At 38.0% G+C, this 18,169-nt stretch overlaps 1 protein-coding gene across 3 annotated transcripts in view; it reads right to left on the bottom strand.

The window, feature by feature from the left end:
- ddb2 (damage-specific DNA binding protein 2) overlaps window positions 1-18,169 on the bottom strand; it is a 118,104-nt gene that overhangs the window by 23,874 nt on the left and 76,061 nt on the right. For 2 of the 3 annotated variants that reach the window (XM_065002871.1, XM_065002872.1), the window contains exons 7-11: window positions 10,869-11,046; window positions 7,641-7,786; window positions 7,392-7,547; window positions 6,265-6,310; window positions 3,454-4,598 (exon numbers count right to left, since the gene is read on the bottom strand). In XM_065002871.1, coding sequence (XP_064858943.1) covers window positions 4,354-4,598; window positions 6,265-6,310; window positions 7,392-7,547; window positions 7,641-7,786; window positions 10,869-11,046 — 771 coding nt within the window. In that variant the 3' untranslated portion in view covers window positions 3,454-4,353. Of the gene's footprint in view, window positions 1-3,453; window positions 4,599-6,264; window positions 6,311-7,391; window positions 7,548-7,640; window positions 7,787-10,868; window positions 11,047-18,169 lie in introns of those variants that run through there. The other variant, XM_065002873.1, reaches the window with a different exon arrangement.

Below are 18,169 nucleotides of genomic sequence, written 5' to 3'. Positions count from 1 at the left end.
ATCAGTTTAAGGGACCAGGCTAACTATTCATCAGTTTAAGGGACCAGACTAACTATTCATCAGTTTAAGGTACCAGGCTAACTATTCATCAGTTTAAGGTACCAGGCTAACTATTCATCAGTTTATTAAGGGACCAGGCTAACTATTCATCAGTTTAAGGTACCAGGCTAACTATTCATCAGTTTAAGGGACCAGACTAACTATTCATCAGTTTAAGGGACCAGGCTAACTATTCATCAGTTTAAGGTACCAGGCTAACTATTCATCAGTTTATTAAGGGACCAGGCTAACTATTCATCAGTTTAAGGGACCAGTTTAAGGGACCAGGCTAACTATTCATCAGTTTAAGGGACCAGTTTAAGGGACCAGGCTAACTATTCATCAGTTTAAGGGACCAGTTTAAGGGACCAGGCTAACTATTCATCAGTTTAAGGGACCAGTTTAAGGGACCAGGCTAACTATTCATCAGTTTAAGGTACCAGGCTAACTATTCATCAGTTTACGGGACCAGGCTAACTATTCATCAGTTTAAGGGACCAGGCTAACTATTCATCAGTTTATTAAGGTACCAGGCTAACTATTCATCAGTTTAAGGGACCAGGCTAACTATTCATCAGTTTAAGGGACCAGGCTAACTATTCATCAGTTTAAAGGACCAGACTAACTATTCATCAGTTTAAGGGACCAGGCTAACTATTCATCAGTTTATTAAGGTACCAGGCTAACTATTCATCAGATTAAGGGACCAGACTAACTATTCATCAGTTTAAGGGACCAGGCTAACTATTCATCAGTTTAAGGTACCAGGCTAACTATTCATCAGATTAAGGGACCAGACTAACTATTCATCAGTTTAAGGGACCAGGCTAACTATTCATCAGTTTAAGGTACCAGGCTAACTATTCATCAGTTTAAGGTACCAGGCTAACTATTCATCAGTTTATTAAGGGACCAGGCTAACTATTCATCAGTTTATTAAGGGACCAGGCTAACTATTCATCAGTTTATTAAGGGACCAGGCTAACTATTCATCAGTTTATTAAGGGACCAGGCTAACTATTCATCAGTTTATTAAGGGACCAGGCTAACTATTCATCAGTTTATTAAGGGACCAGGCTAACTATTCATCAGTTTATTAAGGGACCAGGCTAACTATTCATCAGTTTATTAAGGGACCAGGCTAACTATTCATCAGTTTAAGGGACCAGACTAACTATTCATCAGTTTAAGGGACCAGTTTAAGGGACCAGGCTAACTATTCATCAGTTTAAGGGACCAGTTTAAGGGACCAGGCTAACTATTCATCAGTTTAAGGGACCAGTTTAAGGGACCAGGCTAACTATTCATCAGTTTAAGGGACCAGTTTAAGGGACCAGGCTAACTATTCATCAGTTTAAGGTACCAGGCTAACTATTCATCAGTTTAAGGGACCAGGCTAACTATTCATCAGTTTAAGGTACCAGGCTAACTATTCATCAGTTTAAGGGACCAGGCTAACTATTCATCAGTTTATTAAGGTACCAGGCTAACTATTCATCAGTTTAAGGGACCAGTTTAAGGGACCAGGCTAACTATTCATCAGTTTAAGGGACCAGTTTAAGGGACCAGGCTAACTATTCATCAGTTTATTAATGTACCAGGCTAACTATTCATCAGTTTAAGGGACCAGTTTAAGGTAACAGACTAACTATTCATCAGATTAAGGGACCAGACTAACTATTCATCAGTTTAAGGGACCAGTTTAAGGGACCAGGCTAACTATTCATCAGTTTAAGGTACCAGGCTAACTATTCATCAGTTTAAGGGACCAGGCTAACTATTCATCAGTTTAAGGTACCAAGCTAACTATTCATCAGTTTAAGGGACCAGGCTAACTATTCATCAGTTTATTAAGGTACCAGGCTAACTATTCATCAGTTTAAGGGACCAGTTTAAGGGACCAGGCTAACTATTCATCAGTTTAAGGGACCAGTTTAAGGGACCAGTCTAACTATTCATCAGTTTACGGGACCAGGCTAACTATTCATCAGTTTAAAGGACCAGGCCAACTATTCATCAGATTAAGGGACCAGGCTAACTATTCATCAGATTAAGGGACCAGACTAACTATTCATCAGTTTAAGGGACCAGTTTAAGGGACCAGGCTAACTATTCATCAGTTTAAGGGACCAGTTTAAGGTAACAGACTAACTATTCATCAGATTAAGGGACCAGACTAACTATTCATCAGTTTAAGGGACCAGTTTAAGGTAACAGACTAACTATTCATCAGTTTAAGGGACCAGACTAACTATTCATCAGTTTAAGGGACCAGGCTAACTATTCATCAGTTTATTAAGGGACCAGGCTAACTATTCATCAGTTTAAGGGACCAGGCTAACTATTCATCAGTTTAAGGGACCAGGCTAACTATTCATCAGTTTAAGGGACCAGGCTAACTATTCATCAGTTTAAGGGACCAGGCTAACTATTCATCAGTTTATTAAGGGACCAGGCTAACTATTCATCAGTTTAAGGGACCAGTTTAAGGGACCAGACTAACTATTCATCAGTTTAAGGGACCAGTTTAAGGGACCAGGCTAACTATTCATCAGTTTAAGGGACCAGTTTAAGGGACCAGGCTAACTATTCATCAGTTTAAGGGACCAGTTTAAGGGACCAGGCTAACTATTCATCAGTTTAAGGGACCAGTTTAAGGGACCAGGCTAACTATTCATCAGTTTAAGGGACCAGTTTAAGGGACCAGGCTAACTATTCATCAGTTTAAGGGACCAGTTTAAGGGACCAGGCTAACTATTCATCAGTTTAAGGGACCAGTTTAAGGGACCAGGCTAACTATTCATCAGTTTAAGGGACCAGTTTAAGGGACCAGGCTAACTATTCATCAGTTTAAGGGACCAGTTTAAGGTAACAGGCTAACTATTCATCAGATTAAGGGACCAGTTTAAGGTAACAGGCTAACTATTCATCAGATTAAGGGACCAGACTAACTATTCATCAGTTTAAGGGACCAGTTTAAGGGACCAGGCTAACTATTCATCAGTTTAAGGGACCAGTTTAAGGGACCAGGCTAACTATTCATCAGTTTAAGGGACCAGTTTAAGGTAACAGGCTAACTATTCATCAGATTAAGGGACCAGGCTAACTATTCATCAGTTTAAGGGACCAGTTTAAGGTAACAGGCTAACTATTCATCAGATTAAGGGACCAGGCTAACTATTCATCAGTTTAAGGGACCAGTTTAAGGGACCAGGCTAACTATTCATCAGTTTAAGGGACCAGTTTAAGGTAACAGACTAACTAAACAGAGGTATATAAAACATCTGAAACACCAGAAACAGAGGTATATAAAACATCTGAAACACCAGAAACAGAGGTATATAAAACATCTGAAACACAAGATGTGTTGTCAGACATATTTGAAACATCTGTGGATGTTGTGTTGAGTCAAAGTCACGATTGTCCCTGTTTATAACAAAGGGAACATTTTCAACAAGACAAAGGTAACAGATTACAAATGCAGACAGGAAACTGACTAAATAAAATAAACACTTGAGTAAATGATACAAAGTAGGTGCTTCCACACAGGTGTGGTTCCTGAGGTAATTAAGAAATTAACATCCCATCATGCTTAGGGTCAGGTAAAAAAAAAAATATGCCCAGTTGCCCATTATGGCTAGAAGCAGTGACTGAAAGAGGGCTCTCAGAGGAACATAGAGGATGTATCTCAGTCACCAGATCTCAGTGACTGAAAGAGGGCTCTCATAGGAACATAGAGGATGTGTCTCAGTCACCAGATCTCAGTGACTGAAAGAGGGCTCTCAGAGGAACATAGAGGATGTATCAGTCACCAGATCTCAGTGACTGAAAGAGGGCTCTCAGAGGAACATAGAGGATGTGTACCAGTCAACCCAATTGAACACTCTTGGGAGATTCTGAAGCAGCGCCTGAGACAGTGATTTCCCACCACCATCAACAAAACACCAAATGATGTAATTTCTGGTGGAAGAATGGTGTCGCGTCCCTCCAATAGAGTTCCAGACACTTGTAGAATCTACACCAAGGAGCATTGAATCTGTTCTGGTTGGTTGGTGGTGGTCCAACACCCTATTAAAACGCTGTATGTTGGTGTTTCCTTTATTTTGGTAGTTACTTGTCTATGTCATTGTCGGGTAACTACCAAAATAAAGGAAACACACAATAAACCTCTCTCTTTCTCCCTGATTATTTATTTGGACCCTTCTGTGTCCCTGTTAAAACACTGTATGTTGGTGTTTCCTTTATTTTGGTAGTTACTTGTCTATGACATTCAGGTAACTACCAAAATAAAGGAAACACACAATAAACCTCTCTTTATTTGGACCCTTCTGTGTCCCTGGATGTTCTGGTTCTGGTCCCCGAGGACGAAGACAGCTTCTTCTTCAGCTTCCCAATGTCGTCCTCATCCTCTCCCCCCCGTCCCCCCCTCCGAGTCTCCCCTCTTCTCCTCCGCTGGCCTCGACCTCTGCCAACCTGGACTCCTGCTTCCTGTTGTAGCGCTCCTCTCTGCTGCTTACCAGCCAATGTCTCCTCTCTGTTCCACACTAGGATGTTCACTCCTGTGGTTGGAACACAGAAGCCTTATTGTCCCAAATGGAGCCCTATTCCCTATGTAGTGCACTACTTTAGACCAGAGCCCTATTCCCTATATAGTGCACTACTTTAAACCAGAGCCCTATTCCCTATATATAGTGCACTACTTTAGACCAGAGCTCTATTCCCTATATAGTGCACTACTTTAGACCAGAGCTCTATTCCCTATATAGTACACTACTTCAGACCAGAGTCCTATTCCCTATAGAGTGTACTACTTTAGACCAGAGCCCTATTCCCTATATAGTGCACTACTTTTAGACCAGAGCCCTATTCCCTATATAGTGCACTACTTTTAGACCAGAGCCCTATTCCCTATATAGTGGTACTACTTTAGACCAGAGCCCTATTCCCTATATAGTGCACTACTTTAGACCAGAGTCCTATTCCCTATATAGTGCACTACTATAGACCAGAGCCCTATTCCCTATATAGTGCACTACTTTAGACCAGAGCCCTATTCCCTATATAGTGCACTACTTTAGAACAGAGTCCTATTCCCTATAGAGTGTACTACTTTAGACCAGAGCCCTATTCCCTATATAGTGCACTACTTTAGACCAGAGCCCTATTCCCTATATAGTGCACTACTTTTGACTAGGGCTGGCACCCTATTCCCTATATAGGGCACTACTTTAGACCAGGGCTGGCACCCTATTCCCTATATATAGTGCACTACTTTAGACCAGAGCCCCATTCCCTATATAGTGGTACTACTTTAGACCAGAGTCCTATTCCTTATAGAGTGTACTACTTTAGACCAGAGCCCTATTCCCTATATAGTGGTACTACTTTAGACCAGAGCCCTATTCCCTATATAGTGGTACTACTTTAGACCAGAGTCCTATTCCCTATAGAGTGTACTACTTTAGACCAGAGCCCTATTCCCTATATAGTGGTACTACTTTAGACCAGAGCCCTATTCCCTATATAGTGCACTACTTTAGACCAGAGCCCTATTCCCTATATAGTGCACTACTTTTGACTAGGGCTGGCACCCTATTCCCTATATAGTGCACTACTTTAGACCAGAGCCCTATTCCCTATATAGTGCACTACTTTAGACCAGAGCCCTATTCCCTATATAGTGCACTACTTTTGACTAGGGCTGGCACCCTATTCCCTATATAGTGCACTACTTTAGACCAGAGCCCTATTCCCTATTCCCAAATTGAACACTGATTTTTAGCAAAAGAATCAAACAATTTAGAATATTTCCAGCTACAAACATAGTTATATAGTTAGTGGATTAGTTAGTCTAGATTACAAATATAGTTAGTGGATTAGTTAGTCTCTTATCTGATGTGATCCTGGGTGCCAAGATTACAAACACAGTTAGTGGATTAGTTAGTCTAGATTACAAACACAGTTAGTGGATTAGTTAGTCTAGATTACAAACACAGTTAGTGGATTAGTTAGTCTAGATTACAAACACAGTTAGTGGATTAGTTAGTCTAGATTACAAACACAGTTAGTGGATTAGTTAGTCTAGATTACAAACATAGTTAGTGGATGAGTTAGTCTAGATTACAAACATAGTTAGTGGATGAGTTAGTCTAGATTACAAACACAGTTAGTGGATGAGTTAGTCTAGATTACAAACATAGTCCAGTATTTATAACACAGACTCACCCATCCCAGATCCTAAAACATCTCCCATTGGATTGAACTTGTTGACCTGGAAAGGCAGCAGTGCAGAGATTTAAAAATGGACATTATTTTTGACCCAATGATGGCTTGAACAATAGTGCAGCACAAATACATCATTGAAGACTTGTAACAAACAGCTTCATCACTTTCCATATCAAAGTCCAAAGGCTACAGGCTAACGCTGACATTAAACTAAGGCTACAGGCTAACGCTGACATTAAACTAAGGCTACAGGCTAACGCTGACATTAAACTAAGGCTACAGGCTAACACTGATGTTAAACTAAGGCTACAGGCTAACACTGATGTTAAACTAAGGCTACAGGCTAACACTGATGTTAAACTAAGGCTACAGGCTAACACTGATGTTAAACTAAGGCTACAGGCTAACACTGATGTTAAACTAAGGCTACAGGCTAACACTGACATTAAACTAAGGCTACAGGCTAACACTGATGTTAAACTAAGGCTACAGGCTAACACTGATGTTAAACTAAGGCTACAGGCTAACACTGACATTAAACTAAGGCTACAGGCTAACACTGACATTAAACTAAGCTACAAGCTAACATGACATTAAACTAAGGCTACAAGCTAACATTACATTAAACTAAGGCTACAAGCTAACATGACATTAAACTAAGGCTACAAGCTAACACTGACATTAAACTAAGGCTACAGGCTAACACTAACATTAAACTAAGGCTACAAGCTAACACTGACATTAAACTAAGGCTACAAGCTAACACTGACATTAAACTAAGGCTACAGGCTAACATTAAACTAAGCCTACAAGCTAACACTGACGTTAAACTAAGGCTACAGGCTAACACTGACATTAAACTAAGGCTACAAGCTAACATGACATTAAACTAAGGCTACAAGCTAACATGACATTAAACTAAGGCTACAAGCTAACACTGACATTAAACTAAGGCTACAGGCTAACACTGACATTAAACTAAGGCTACAAGCTAACACTGACATTAAACTAAGGCTACAGGCTAACACTGACATTAAACTAAGGCTACAGGCTAACACTGACATTAAACTAAGGCTACAAGCTAACACTGACATTAAACTAAGGCTAAATTTAGAATGTGTACTCACAGATATGATGCCAGGGGCGTTGGGGTCCAGTAGTTGGCATGCCAGCTCTCCTGTGTTGGCATCATAGATATCGATGGTCCTCAGGGCACCTGGACACACCCTCTCGTCAGGGTACCGTCCAACCACCATCAGGTCGTACAGAGGGTGCCACGTGGCCTGGAGACACAAACAAAGATTGAAGGTGAAGCTTTTGAGCCAATGAGAGAGAGAGACACACACATAAACCCACCCCCTAATCACATTCCTCACCTTGATTGGTGTGAGGTGCTGAAACTGTCTGTGTGGGTGCTGGATAATCTGCTGAGGAGTTGACCAATCAGAAGAGGAGTACACCCTGATCTGGTCATACTGGTCCGTGGTCAGGAGCTTGGAGCAGTCCACTGGATTAAAGTAGGCTGGGGGGAGGGAATAACAGCATGAGGGGGGAGAGAGAGAGAGGAGAGGGAGAGAGAGAGAGGAGAGAGAGAGAGAGAGAGAGAGAGAGAGAGAGAGAGAGAGAGAGAGAGGGAGAGAGAGACACAGAGGGAGAGAGAGACAGAGAGAGAGAGAGAGAGAGAGAGAGGGAGAGAGGGCGGGAGAGAAAGCAAGAGAATCCGTAAGGGTTACATGTTCTTAAAAAGCATGTATCTTTCTGATGAACGTGGTGGAAGATGTTATCAAGATACTACGACTGTGACGTGAGGTTGTCTCACCTAGCGATCTGAAGACACTGTGACGTTAGGTCGTCTCACCTAGCGATCTGAAGACACTACGACTGTGACGTGAGGTCGTCTCACTTAGCGATCTGAAGACACTGTGACGTGAGGTTGTCTCACCTAGCGATCTGAAGACACTGTGACGTGAGGTCGTCTCACCTAGCGATCTGAAGACACTACGACTGTGACGTGAGGTCGTCTCACCTAGCGATCTGAAGACACTGTGACGTGAGGTTGTCTCACCTAGCGATCTGAAGACACTGTGACGTGAGGTCGTCTCACCTAGCGATCTGAAGACACTACGACTGTGACGTGAGGTTATCTCACCTAGCGATCTGAAGACACTGTGACGTGAGGTTGTCTCACCTAGCGATCTGAAGACACTGCGACGTGAGGTTGTCTCACCTAGCGATCTGAAGACACTGCGACGTGAGGTTGTGTCGCCTAGCGATCTGAAGACACTGCGACTGTGACGTGAGGTCGTCTCACCTAGCGATCTGAAGACACAACGTCTCACCTAGCTGTTGTTTTGAATTTGGCGCCCTGCACTTTCACTGGCTGTTGTCGATGTGGGACGCTAGCGATGATGCCCGAGAGAGGTTAACTGTAAAGCGTTGACCTTGGTCCAAAACGTATACTCGTACACACAACAGTGTTCTAGAATTGAACCGTTGGCTTTCATACTTCTGCAATTCTCTGCACGGCTCTCAAGCTATTTCTCCACCTGTCAACACATTCAAATGAATAGAGGACGAGGACCGGAACCACGTTGGACGGTGGTCTCAGAACCGCGGAGCTATGTCACAATGGGACGGCAGACAATCTCACCTCAGAACCGCGGAGCTATGTCACAATCTCACCTCAGAACCGCGGAGCTATGTCACAATGGGACAGCAGACCCGCGGAGCTATGTCACAATGGGACGCCAGACAATCTCACCTCAGAACCGCGGAGTTATGTCACAATGGGACGCCAGACAATCTCACCTCAGAACCGCGGAGCTATGTCACAATGGGACGCCAGACAATCTCACCTCAGAACCGCGGAGTTATGTCACAATGGGACGCCAGACAATCTCACCTCAGAACCGCGGAGTTATGTCACAATGGGACGCCAGACAATCTCACCTCAGAACCGTGGAGCTATGTCACAATCTCATCTCAGAACCGTGGAGCTATGTCACAATGGGACGCCAGACAATCTCATCTCAGGACTAGGATTTATACTTTAAGTGGCTTTTTTAATGTTTTTTATTTATTTAACCTTTATTTAACTCGGCAAGTCAGTTAAGAACAAATTCTTATTTACAATGACGGCCTACCGGGTTACAGTGGGTTAACTGCCTTGTTCAGGGGCAGAACGACAGATTTTCACCTTGTCAGCTCAGGGATTCGATCTTGCAACCTTTCGGTTACTAGTCCAAAACTCTAACCACTAGTCTACCTGCCACCTGCCACCTCTACACTCTAACCACTAGGCTACCTGCCACCTCTACACTCTAACCACTAGGCTACCTGCCACCTCTACACTCTAACCACTAGGCTACCTGCCACCTCTACACTCTAACCACTAGGCTACCTGCCACCTCTACACTCTAACCACTAGGCTACCTGCCACCTCTATACTCTAACCACTAGGCTACCTGCCACCTCTACACTCTAACCACTAGGCTACCTTCCACCTCTACACTCTAACCACTAGGCTACCTGCCTCCTCTACACTCTAACCACTAGGCTACCTGCCACCTCTACACTCTAACCACTAGACTACCTGCCACCTCTACACTCTAACCACTAGGCTACCTGCCACCTCTACACTCTAACCACTAGGCTACCTGCCACCTCTACACTCTAACCACTAGGCTACCTGCCACCTCTACACTCTAACTTTTATCTCCCTCACCAACTTCAAACATCAGCTATCTGAGCAGCTAACCGATCGCTGCAGCTGTACATAGTCTATTGGTAAATAGCCCACCCATTTTCACCTACCTCTTCCCCATACTGTTTTTATTTATTTACTCTTCTGCTCTTTTGCACACCAATATCTCTACCTGTACATGACCATCTGATCATTTATCACTCCAGTGTTATTCTGCAAAATTGTAATTATTCGCCTACCTCCTCATGCCTTTTGCACACATTGTATATAGACCCCCCCCTTTTTTTTCTCTACTGTGTTATTGACTTGTTAATTGTTTACTCCATGTGTAACTCTGTGTTGTCTGTTCACACTGCTATGCTTTATCTTGGCCAGGTCGCAGTTGCAAATGAGAACTTGTTCTCAACTAGCCTACCTGGTTAAATAAAGGTGAAATATATATTTTTTTAAAACACTAGGCTACCTGCCACCTCTACACTCTAACCACTAGGCTACCTGCCACCTCTACACTCTAACCACTAGACTACCTGCCTCCTCTACACTCTAACCACTAGGCTACCTGCCGCCTCTACACTCTAACCACTAGGCTACCTGCCACCTCAACACTCTAACCACTAGGCTACCTGCCGCCTCTACACTCTAACCACTAGGCTACCTGCCACATCTACACTCTAACCACTAGGCTACCTGCCACCTCTACACTCTAACCACTAGGCTACCTGCCACCTCTACACTCTAACCACTAGGCTACCTGCCGCCTCTACACTCTAACCACTAGGCTACCTGCCACCTCTACACTATAACCACTAGGCTACCTGCCACCTCGACAACACAGTGGTCAAGATGAAAACACCCCTGAATGTAGGATAGGAGAGAGCTACCACAGCACTCTATATAGTACCTGAGTTAACAGCTTTGTCATGAACCATCTCGTGGAGGTAAGTGTCCTTGTCCTTGATGTTCCTCAGGTCCCATAGCTTCACCGTGTGGTCAACGGACGCTGTCGCCATTAACCAATCGCAGCGAGGGTTGAATTCAGCATGGGTCACTTTGGCTTTGTGCAGCTTCCCGTTGAAGACCTGTGTGTGTGGGGGGGGTGCAGATAGTTTAACAGCATCTTCAAGAACAACGTCAGGAAATGAAATCTTTGGAACGGTCAAAAACGGTGTCTGACGCAGTCATGCATTATTATAAGGCAGAATATTAATAGAATTGTCTTATTCTCAGAACATGAAAACACAACAAAATATAGAACATTAGCTACAGTGTAAACTACAGTAGAATTATACAGTACTGTAGCTATAGTGTAAACTACAGTAGAAATATACAGTACTGTAGCTATAGTGTAAACTACAGTAGAAATATACAGTACTGTAGCTATAGTGTAAACTACAGTAGAAATATACAGTACTGTAGCTATAGTGTAAACTACAGTAGAAATATACAGTACTGTAGCTATAGTGTAAACTACAGTAGAAATATAGTATATAGTACTGTAGCTATAGTGTAAACTACAGTAGAAATATACAGTACTGTAGCTATAGTGTAAACTACAGTAGAAATATACTATATAGTACTGTAGCTATAGTGTAAACTACAGTAGAAATATACTATATAGTACTGTAGCTATGGTGTAAACTACAGTAGAAATATACAGTACTGTAGCTATAGTGTAAACTACAGTAGAAATATACTATATAGTACTGTAGCTATGGTGTAAACTACAGTAGAAATATACAGTACTGTAGCTATAGTGTAAACTACAGTAGAAATATACTATACAGTACTGTAGCTATAGTGTAAACTACAGTAGAAATATACAGTACTGTAGCTATAGTGTAAACTACAGTATAAATATACAGTACTGTAGCTATAGTGTAAACTACAGTAGAAATATACAGTACTGTAGCTATAGTGTAAACTACAGTATAAATATACTATACAGTACTGTAGCTAGTGTAAAATACAGTAGAAATATACTATACAGTATTGTAGCTATAGTGTAAACTACAGTAGAAATATACTATATAGTACTGTAGCTATAGTGTAAACTACAGTAGAAATATACAGTACTGTAGCTATAGTGTAAAATACAGTAGAAATATACTATATAGTACTGTAGCTATAGTGTAAACTACAGTAGAAATATACAGTACTGTAGCTATAGTGTAATCTACAGTAGAAATATACAGTACTGTAGCTATAGTGTAAACTACAGTAGAAATATACAGTACTGTAGCTATAATGTAAACTACAGTAGAAATATACTATATAGTACTGTAGCTATAGTGTAAACTACAGTAGACATATACAGTACTGTAGCTATAGTGTAAACTACAGTAGAAATATACAGTACTGTAGCTATAGTGTAAACTACAGTAGAAATATATAGTACTGTAGCTATAGTGTAAACTACAGTAGAAATATACTATATAGTACTGTAGCTATAGTGTAAACTACAGTAGAAAAATATACAGTACTGTAGCTATAGTGTAAACTACAGTAGAAAAATATACAGTACTGTAGCTATAGTGTAAACTACAGTAGAAATATACAGTACTGTAGATATAGTGTAAACTACAGTAGAAATATACAGTACTGTAGATATAGTGTAAACTACAGTAGAAATATACAGTACTGTAGCTATAGTGTAAACTACAGTAGAAATATACAGTACTGTAGCTATAGTGTAAACTATAGTAGAAATATACAGTACTGTAGCTATAGTGTAAACTACAGTATAAATATACTATACAGTACTGTAGCTAGTGTAAACTACAGTAGAAATATACTATACAGTATTGTAGCGATAGTGTAAACTACAGTAGAAATATACTATATAGTACTGTAGCTATAGTGTAAACTACAGTAGAAATATACAGTACTGTAGCTATCGTGTAAACTACAGTAGAAATATACAGTACTGTAGCTATAGTGTAAAATATAGTAGAAATATACAGTACTGTAGCTATAGTGTAAACTACAGTATAAATATACAGTACTGTAGCTATAGTGTAAACTACAGTAGAAATATACAGTACTGTAGCTATAGTGTAAACTACAGTAGAAATATACAGTACTGTAGCTATAGTGTAAACTACAGTAGAAATATACAGTACTGTAGCTATAGTGTAAACTACAGTAGAAATATACAGTACTGTAGCTATAGTGTAAACTACAGTAGAAATATACTATACAGTACTGTAGCTATAGTGTAAACTACAGTAGAAATATACAGTACTGTAGCTATAGTGTAAACTACAGTAGAAATATACAGTACTGTAGCTATAGTGTAAACTACAGTAGAAATATACAGTACTGTAGCTATAGTGTAAACTACAGTAGAAATATACAGTACTGTAGCTATAGTGTAAACTACAGTAGAAATATACAGTACTGTAGCTATAGTGTAAACTACAGTAGAAATATACAGTACTGTAGCTATAGTGTAAACTACAGTAGAAATATACAGTACTGTAGCTATAGTGTAAACTACAGTAGAAATATACAGTACTGTAGCTATAGTGTAAACTACAGTAGAAAAATATACAGTACTGTAGCTATAGTGTAAACTACAGTAGAAATATACAGTACTGTAGCTATAGTGTAAACTACAGTAGAAATATACTATATAGTACTGTAGCTATAGTGTAAACTACAGTAGAAATATACTATACAGTACTGTAGCTATAGTGTAAACTACAGTAGAAATATACAGTACTGTAGCTATAGTGTAAACTACAGTAGAAAATATACAGTACTGTAGCTATAGTGTAAACTACAGTAGAAATATACAGTACTGTAGATATAGTGTAAACTACAGTATAAATATACAGTACTGTAGCTATAGTGTAAACTACAGTAGAAATATACAGTACTGTAGCTATAGTGTAAACTACAGTAGAAATATACAGTACTGTAGCTATAGTGTAAACTACAGTAGAAAAATATACAGTACTGTAGCTATAGTGTAAACTACAGTAGAAATATACTATACAGTACTGTAGCTATAGTGTAAACTACAGTAGAAATATACAGTACTGTAGCTATAGTGTAAACTACAGTAGAAATATACAGTACTGTAGCTATAGTGTAAACTACAGTAGAAATATACTATATAGTACTGTAGCTATAGTGTAAACTACAGTAGAAATATACAGTACTGTAGCTATAGTGTAAACTACAGTAGAAATATACAGTACTGTAGCTATAGTGTAAACTACAGTAGAAATATACAGTACTGTAGCTATAGTGTAAACTACAGTAGAAAAATATATAGTACTGTAGCTATGGTGTAAACTACAGTAGAAATATACAGTACTGTAGCTATAGTGTAAACTACAGTGGAAATATACTATATAGTACTGTAGCTATAGTGTAAACTACAGTAGAAATATACTATACAGTATTGTAGCTATAGTGTAAACTACAGTAGAAATATACTATACAGTACTGTAGCTATAGTGTAAACTACAGTAGAAATAGAAATATACAGTACTGTAGCTATAGTGTAAAACTACAGTAGAAATATACTATATAGTACTGTAGCTATAGTGTAAACTACAGTAGAAATATACAGTACTGTAGCTATAGTGTAAACTACAGTAGAAATATACAGTACTGTAGCTATAGTGTAAACTACAGTAGAAATATACAGTACTGTAGCTATAGTGTAAACTACAGTAGAAATATACAGTACTGTAGCTATAGTGTAAACTACAGTAGAAATATACAGTACTGTAGCTATAGTGTAAACTACAGTAGAAATATACTATATAGTACTGTAGCTATAGTGTAAACTACAGTAGAAATATACAGTACTGTAGCTATAGTGTAAACTACAGTAGAAATATACAGTACTGTAGCTATAGTGTAAACTACAGTAGAAAGTGTAAATACAGTAGAAATATACAGTACTGTAGCTATAGTGTAAACTACAGTAGAAATATACAGTACTGTAGCTATAGTGTAAACTACAGTAGAAATATACAGTACTGTAGCTATAGTGTAAACTACAGTAGAAATATACAGTACTGTAGCTATAGTGTAAACTACAGTAGAAATATACTATATAGTACTGTAGCTATAGTGTAAACTACAGTAGAAATATACAGTACTGTAGCTATAGTGTAAACTACAGTAGAAATATACAGTACTGTAGCTATAGTGTAAACTACAGTAGAAATATACAGTACTGTAGCTATAGTGTAAACTACAGTAGAAATATACAGTACTGTAGCTATAGTGTAAACTACAGTAGAAATATACAGTACTGTAGCTATAGTGTAAACTACAGTAGAAATATACTATATAGTACTGTAGCTATAGTGTAAACTACAGTAGAAATATACTATATAGTACTGTAGCTATAGTGTAAACTACAGTAGAAATATACAGTACTGTAGCTATAGTGTAAACTACAGTAGAAATATACTATACAGTACTGTAGCTATAGTGTAAACTACAGTAGAAATATACAGTACTGTAGCTATAGTGTAAACTACAGTAGAAATATACAGTACTGTAGCTATAGTGTAAACTACAGTAGAAATATACAGTACTGTAGCTATAGTGTAAACTACAGTAGAAATATACAGTACTGTAGCTATAGTGTAAACTACAGTAGAAATATACTATACAGTACTGTAGCTAGTGTAAACTACAGTAGAAATATACTATACAGTATTGTAGCTATAGTGTAAACTACAGTAGAAATATATTATATAGTACTGTAGCTATAGTGTAAACTACAGTAGAAATATACTATACAGTACTGTAGCTATAGTGTAAACTACAGTAGAAATATACAGTACTGTAGCTATAGTGTAAACTACAGTAGAAATATACAGTACTGTAGCTATAGTGTAAACTACAGTAGAAATAATATACAGTACTGTAGCTATAGTGTAAACTACAGTAGAAATATACAGTACTGTAGCTATAGTGTAAACTACAGTAGAAATATATACAGTACTGTAGCTATAGTGTAAACTACAGTAGAAATATACAGTACTGTAGCTATAGTGTAAACTACAGTAGAAATATACAGTACTGTAGCTATAGTGTAAACTACAGTAGAAATATACTATATAGTACTGTAGCTATAGTGTAAACTACAGTAGAAATATACAGTACTGTAGCTATAGTGTAAACTACAGTAGAAATATACAGTACTGTAGCTATAGTGTAAACTACAGTAGAAATATACAGTACTGTAGCTATAGTGTAAACTACAGTAGAAATATACTATATAGTACTGTAGCTATGGTGTAAACTACAGTAGAAATATACAGTACTGTAGCTATAGTGTAAACTACAGTGGAAATATACTATATAGTACTGTAGCTATAGTGTAAACTACAGTAGAAATATACTATACAGTATTGTAGCTATAGTGTAAACTACAGTAGAAATATACTATACAGTACTGTAGCTATAGTGTAAACTACAGTAGAAATATACAGTACTGTAGCTATAGTGTAAACTACAGTAGAAATATACTATATAGTACTGTAGCTATAGTGTAAACTACAGTAGAAATATACAGTACTGTAGCTATAGTGTAAACTACAGTAGAAATATACAGTACTGTAGCTATAGTGTAAACTACAGTAGAAATATACAGTACTGTAGCTATAGTGTAAACTACAGTAGAAATATAGTATATAGTACTGTAGCTATAGTGTAAACTACAGTAGAAATATACAGTACTGTAGCTATAGTGTAAACTACAGTAGAAATATAGTATACAGTACTGTAGCTATAGTGTAAACTACAGTAGAAATATATAGTACTGTAGCTATAGTGTAAACTACAGTAGAAATATACAGTACTGTAGCTATAGTGTAAACTACAGTAGAAATATACAGTACTGTAGCTATAGTGTAAACTACAGTAGAAATATACAGTACTGTAGCTATAGTGTAAACTACAGTAGAAATATACAGTACTGTAGCTATAGTGTAAACTACAGTAGAAATATAAGTACTGTAGCTATAGTGTAAACTACAGTAGAAATATACAGTACTGTAGCTATAGTGTAAACTACAGTATAAAAATATACAGTACTGTAGCTATAATGTAAACTACAGTAGAAATATAATATACAGTACTGTAGCTATAGTGTAAACTACAGTATAAATATACTATACAGTACTGTAGCTAGTGTAAACTACAGTAGAAATATACTATACAGTAATTGTAGCTATAGTGTAAACTACAGTAGAAATATACTATATAGTACTGTAGCTATAGTGTAAACTACAGTAGAAATATACAGTACTGTAGATATAGTGTAAACTACAGTATAAATATACAGTACTGTAGCTATAGTGTAAACTACAGTAGAAATATACAGTACTGTAGCTATAGTGTAAACTATAGTAGAAATATACAGTACTGTAGCTATAGTGTAAACTACAGTATAGAAATATACAGTACTGTAGCTATAGTGTAAACTACAGTAGAAATATACTATACAGTACTGTAGCTATAGTGTAAACTACAGTAGAAATATACAGTACTGTAGCTATAGTGTAAACTACAGTAGAAATATACAGTACTGTAGCTATAGTGTAAACTACAGTAGAAATATACTATATAGTACTGTAGCTATAGTGTAAACTACAGTAGAAATATACAGTACTGTAGCTATAGTGTAAACTACAGTAGAAATATACTATATAGTACTGTAGCTATAGTGTAAACTACAGTAGAAATATACAGTACTGTAGCTATAGTGTAAACTACAGTAGAAATATACAGTACTGTAGCTATAGTGTAAACTACAGTAGAAATATACAGTACTGTAGCTATAGTGTAAACTACAGTAGAAATATACAGTACTGTAGCTATAGTGTAAACTACAGTAGAAATATACAGTACTGTAGCTATAGTGTAAACTACAGTAGAAATATACAGTACTGTAGCTATAGTGTAAACTACAGTAGAAATATACAGTACTGTAGCTATAGTGTAAACTACAGTAGAAATATACAGTACTGTAGCTATAGTGTAAACTACAGTAGAAATATACAGTACTGTAGCTATAGTGTAAACTACAGTAGAAATATACAGTACTGTAGCTATAGTGTAAACTACAGTAGAAAACTATACAGTACTGTAGCTATAGTGTAAACTACAGTAGAAATATACAGTACTGTAGCTATAGTGTAAACTACAGTAGAAATATACAGTACTGTA

This window comes from Oncorhynchus nerka, linkage group LG17 (assembly GCF_034236695.1).
Source record: "Oncorhynchus nerka isolate Pitt River linkage group LG17, Oner_Uvic_2.0, whole genome shotgun sequence".
In the NCBI taxonomy this organism is placed as follows: Eukaryota; Metazoa; Chordata; class Actinopteri; order Salmoniformes; family Salmonidae; genus Oncorhynchus; species Oncorhynchus nerka.
Note: the sequence above shows the minus strand (reverse complement) of the source record. Positions and strands in the feature narration are given on the sequence as shown.